The 5,629-nt window shown below is 50.9% G+C and overlaps 1 protein-coding gene across 1 annotated transcript in view; it reads right to left on the bottom strand.

Annotated features, from left to right (window-relative positions):
* Positions 1 to 4,629: 4,629 nt before the first annotated feature.
* LOC109378637 (carcinoembryonic antigen-related cell adhesion molecule 1-like) overlaps positions 4,630 to 5,629 on the bottom strand; it is a gene marked incomplete at its 5' end in the record, with an annotated part of 7,918 nt that continues 6,918 nt past the window's right edge. Inside the window, 2 exons of the mRNA XM_019634948.1 lie at positions 4,630 to 4,695; positions 4,932 to 4,973. Coding sequence (XP_019490493.1) covers positions 4,630 to 4,695; positions 4,932 to 4,973 — 108 coding nt within the window. The remainder of the gene's footprint in view (positions 4,696 to 4,931; positions 4,974 to 5,629) is intronic.

Genomic DNA, 5,629 nt, shown 5'->3' with positions numbered 1-5,629 from the left:
AGGGTCTGACTGAGTGGAACGGTGACGGCCTCAGAGGGAGAGCAGGGCCAGCTGTGTGTGCAGGAAGCTGGGGAGCCCCGTGCGTGCTGCATCTGGATGAATGCGGTGTCCCTGCTGAGGCCAGACCTGCCCCTCAGGCCAATAATACTAAAAACTGACAGTGGCCTGCCTTCTGTCTCCATCAGCCTGAACAAGAGGCATATAGGACTCCCCAGGAACTGCTGACTTGGCTGGGCCATTTCTTCTCTCACACATCAAGGGCTGTGGTTACGAAACCCGCCACATGGGGGCGTTTATCCCCACCATCCTGTCCAGGCTCCTCCATGCTCTGCTGTGTGACCTTGGCCAGGACCCCCCCCTCAGATCCTGAGGCAGCAGATCCCCCTCACCTGTGTGGGGGGACTTCAATAAACAACAGGAAGTGTCAGTTTACTGAGCACTTACTACCTGTAGGTTCCTTGAGTGAACCAGTACGATCCTGAGGGGACGGTTCCGTAATGGGGCCTAATTTATAGATGAAGAAACTGTTGAGGAAACTGCCCAGGTCAGCAGCTGGTGAGGCAGGAACTGGATGGAGTGAGAACATCCATGGGCAAGTTGGGAGGTTGTGGAGAGACAGCCCAGGATCCTAGGATGGGGTCTCCTGCTTCCTGGACTGGGGACAGCTGATAGTGGGGCAGGATTAAGGTGGAGGAAATACCATGGTACCTTCTACTCCTCCTGAGGAACAGGAAACACCCTAGGGCAGCCGCCAGCACCACCCCAACCAGGACCCCAATCGTGATGCCAGCAATGGTCCTCGGAGAGCTGCCTGTGCTGGTGTTTTCTGCTGAAAGGAGAAAGGACAGAGGGGAGGGTGAAAGCCCAAGTTCATTTAGGGAAATTATGAGGAGACTTGCAGGGGAGAGGGCCTCGCTAGGGAGAAGGAACTGTCACCAACTGTGTGTGCGGTTTGTGGGTTTGTCATCACACCGTCCCCCCAAAACACCCCTGCCAGTGGTTGCTTCATCATTTTCTGTTTCTCATGTTTGAAACCTGGATTTGTTCTAATTCTGCAAATTCTCCTACACGTACCAGTCCCACCTTCTGTTCATTTTCCTCTTAACTCCTCTTTCATTTTCACATTGTGTCTTTCCCCTGTTTCTTCTCTTCCTTCATTATTGACAGCCTTAGAGGGCAGGCCCTTAATGTCAACTCAATGCTGATTAGTAATGAGAATGTTATTTCACTGTTTTCTGGGGTCTGACTATGTTCAGTGGTCTACTATGACCAGGCAGGGTGGGAAATACCTTATGCTCATGTCACCTGATCATTCCATCCCCATGAGGGACAGGGGTGTCATTCCCACTGTGCACAAACAGATTCTGGGACGTGAAGTGCCTAATAAATCACTGGAGGTTGCAGAACCGACAAGTGATCAACAAAATATTCTACAAGTTCTGCTTGACTTCCCAGCTAATAACAAAGGTGTTCCTAAAAATACTACTTGATAGCATTCACTGAGCCCTGACTCTGTGTGTGACCCGAAAGGCTTTAATCTCATTAGCCTCCTACTAAACACCCTCACAACAGAACTAAGATCTGACTGTTCTATTCCAGTTTATAGACGAGGAACCCGAGGCTCAGGTGATTGAATGTCTTGCCCGAGGTCAGATAGTTGGTGCACATCAGGACCAAGATGATAATGAGATTAGTCTCATTCTGGGGTTCTCACCCCTGCTGATCTACAGGCTCAGAAGGAGGTTACTAGCTCCTCAAGACTGGCATCCATCTCTCACCTCCTTTCCATAAAATATACATGTAAGTAAGTAGGACAGATCACTCACTGATCACATTCAGGTTGATTTGGGCACTTCTGGAACTGACAGGGTGGCAGACTATCACACTGATAATCTCCAGTGTCCCCGCTCCTGACAGGGTCTATCTATGGTGAGTGTGCTGCTGTCCAGAGACAGCTTCATTCTCTCCATGAGCCACAGACTCTGGTCACTGAAGAGCCATTGAATGAAGATCCAGTGTCATTTGAGGCAGGTCAGGACCACAGTGTCCTTCTATTCTGTGACTGTGGTTTTTCTAGCTAGGAAGGTGGGCTCTCTCACAGGCTCTGTGGACAGAGGAGGTGACTGGCTGAGAGTGGACGTAGGACCACGCTGCTTCCTCAGAGATCTCAGCCACTCGCAGTCCATCGTGACCTGAGCAAAGGTCACTGGAATATGGCCCTGACCTCTGCAGAAGGACAAGTGTCTTAGTTCAATAGACATATGTAAGGAGAGGGCTACACCTCCTTTCTGACCCCAGATCACCACAGGGTGACCTCTTACCTGTCCTCCTGGACATCTCTCTAGTATGAGCACCAGGAACCCCTTCTCAGCCCACGTGTCCAGCATCTCATCTTCATCATCAGGTGGAATATTTCTGTCATGAATTTTTACTGATCCTTTCCTAGAACTTGCTTTGACTTCAAAAAAGAACAGGTCCTGCTCCTCATGTAAACTTTTGTGTATGTTGGGAAAGGCAGACTTGCCATCTGTATTCATCTCTGGGGCAAGGGAGCTTTACAGAAAGTGGGAAGGCATTTATCTCTCGTTAAATACTTTATTAAGCAATAAAGATGGCAGAACCCAGTCTCCATGACATAGGACCTGGAGAGGATCCAGCTAGAGGATTTCTCAAACTGAGTAGGACTCTACTTTCTTGTCTGTGGATTGAATGTCACTGTGAAGGAAATAATTTTTTAGGGAATGAGGACAGCTTTCTCCAGTCCTTGTAACCGTAGGAATGGAAGAGTTTCCAACGTAAGGGGTTCACACTCTGTAGAGGACTTTTACTTCTGAATCTGTGGATTGAATATCACGAGGAAGGAAATCTTTAGACTAGTGGTTACCAATTTAATAAAATACTGGCACTCTTGGGAACAGAAGGAAACTACTGAAACAGAATAAAGGCCTTATATGAAAGCGAGCCTCATACTCAATGATGAGACACTGAGAGCTTTTCCTCCAGACCAGGAAGAAGACAAGAATGCCACTTTCACCACCTCTATTCACCACAGTACAGAAGTCCACGTGAGAGCGAATAGATAAGAGAAATGAAATAGAATGCATCCACATTGGAAAGGAAGGAGTACAATTATGTCTGTTCACAGATGGCACACACTTCTATGTAGAAAACCCTAAAGATTACACACACACACACACACACACACACACACACACAGAAACAACAATAAACAAATTCAGCAAAGTTGTGTTTCTATACACTAACAATGAACTATCAAATAAGGGAATNTGGGAACTGTGGCCTCTGTGCCTCAGTGTTGAAGCAGCTTTATTTGTACAAATGTGGGCACCCTGATCTGAGTGAACCTACGTGGGAGAAGCACCCATCTGGGGCCCTCAGGGAAGGACTGAGAACTGCTTGCCCAGGTGTGTGGAGGGGCCTGCAGGTGAGGCAGAGGTGGGAGAAGGTCCATGGGCCAGGTGGAGGAGATACTTTCTTCGGTGTCATGGAAGCTTGGGAGAGAGTTAGGTGGGGTGAGGGGGGGACCCCTCCACCTCTGAACTGGATGCTCATTTGTGGGAAGGAGGCCGGTTTCAATGAGCTCCAAGTTGGAAAAAAACAAACTGATGGAAAGTGGGGGCTAGAGGTCATGGACAGTGCCAGGGTAGGCCTTGCTCAGGGCATGAATTCTGGGGCCTGCCCACATTGGTTACTATGACAGTCTCTATGTGTGTACCCCAGAGGTAAAGATGTCCTGAGGGCTGGTCTTGGGAACAGAGTAGAAACCCCTGGATAGGGCTCAGAACCCTGGATCCTGGATTTGGGGACAAGCAAGTTCATTTGTAGAGGCACATGTCAGGGCCACGAGGACCTGGGTGACGACGGCCAAAGGGCTCAGGACATTGGGGGACTGGGAAGGGGCCTCACCCAGAGTATGTAATCTGTGGGCAGTGACCCCAAAGAAGATTCCTTGCACATCTTTGTGTAGACACGAGATCACCCCTATTGTGTGCTCCTGAGACCCAGTGCACATGTGCAAAGGGGCAAATCCTGGGAAGTGTCCATGGCCTGGTCCTCAGGGCAGTGTGAGGACAGCTGAGTAGTCTCTTGGCTGGGTCACAGCCCTTATCTCTGCCTTTCTTTTTTGCATGGTCCCACCATCTCCATACCCATAGCTCTTCTCTCCCCAGTAAACAGAGATGAGGTTTGGGGTAACTTAGAGTTAATGCTTTCCCTGTATGACTCTGGAGAGAAAGGATCCAGCATTTCCGGTGAATTTCTGCTAAAAGAAGTTCCCATTCACAGAAAAAGAGCAAAGGAGGGTAAGGTCCTCTTTATTCAGATCACTCAGGTTTCTATGGCGGGTCACAAGCTTGATCATTTTCCCTGGAGCCCCCACTTTCCGGGGGATGCGAGCATTTAACCTGGTTCATTTAGGGCTCAGGGTGGCCTGTTGGGGTCTTCAATAATCAGGAGAGTGCTCAGCCTTGGGCCCAAGTCCCTGAATATCCTCAGGGCTCAGGTCTCGTCCTGTGGCTCAGGCTGCAGCTCCTGACCTCACCCAGGGCCTGGGGCGTCAGGTGGGCGCCTCCTCAAGGTCCTGAAGGAGCAGGTCCCAGAGGAAAGAAACTAAGAAGCCACGTCTGCTTTAGGGTCAATCCGGCAGTAAATGTCTGTGTTGGGGTTTAGTAAGTCCTGTAAAAGAAGAGGCCTCTGAGCTCTGTCATCTTCTCAGAACTTGTGCAGCGTCTCCTAGGCAACGGAGGCCTGACTGTGCTGAGGGGTATCTGTCCCTGAGCCCCTCCCTCTCTCACCACCTCATTTCCCCTTTGTGCTGCTGTTTCCTGAACCTGGAAGCACAGCCAAGGTAAGGCTGGGGACAGTTTCTGGGCCCTCTTGGGCCCGTAAGACAGAACATTGTCCACACTCACCTCATAGATGGGAACCGCTGTCCTGGGGCCAGGTAGGGGTGTCTGTGCAGAGGGTGGGAGAGATCAGGTGTCAGGGGTGAAGGACAGAGATCATTTCTCCACAGGAGTGACAGCTCTGCCTCCCAAGCAGCCATCTCCACACCTGTAGCCCTGTACCCCAATCCTGGTCCATGCTGTGCCCTTGTCACCCTTGTTAATTCAGAACCCCTGACTGATGCTCCCAACACCCACTATGCTCCTGGCTGGACTCCAGGGTTCACCTAGGGCCCAACAAGGGGACCACAACAGACTCACGACACGGTGGGTGGTCCTGCTCCTGAAACAGGGTCCCCTCCTGGCCAGGACTGGGCTCCCCTTGTCCCGGCTGTTCAAGGGGAGGGGGCCTGTGCTGTGCTGTGGGATTGAATAGTCCTCTGCCCTGAATCTGTGAAGCCAGGAACCGGGGTGAAGGGACAGGAAAGAGAAGGGCTTACCCGGGAGGCGGAGGTGCCGCAGGGACCATGGCCTGGGAGCAGAGACAGGTGTTAGCACCTAGGAAACTTGGGCCCATCCTCCCAGGGGGCACTAGATCCTCAGCTCCCAGACAAACAGGGGAGAAGGAGCATGTATCGGAGAGAGATCCTCTGGCATTTTAGGGTCCAGTGAGGGAGAATGATGATCATGACATAGCCCCACAGGTCAGGGCTGACTGGCCAGTT

This window comes from Hipposideros armiger, unplaced genomic scaffold, assembly GCF_001890085.2.
Source record: "Hipposideros armiger isolate ML-2016 unplaced genomic scaffold, ASM189008v1 scaffold_2315, whole genome shotgun sequence".
NCBI lineage: Eukaryota > Metazoa > Chordata > Mammalia > Chiroptera > Hipposideridae > Hipposideros > Hipposideros armiger.
This window is presented reverse-complemented; position numbering and strand designations above follow the sequence as displayed.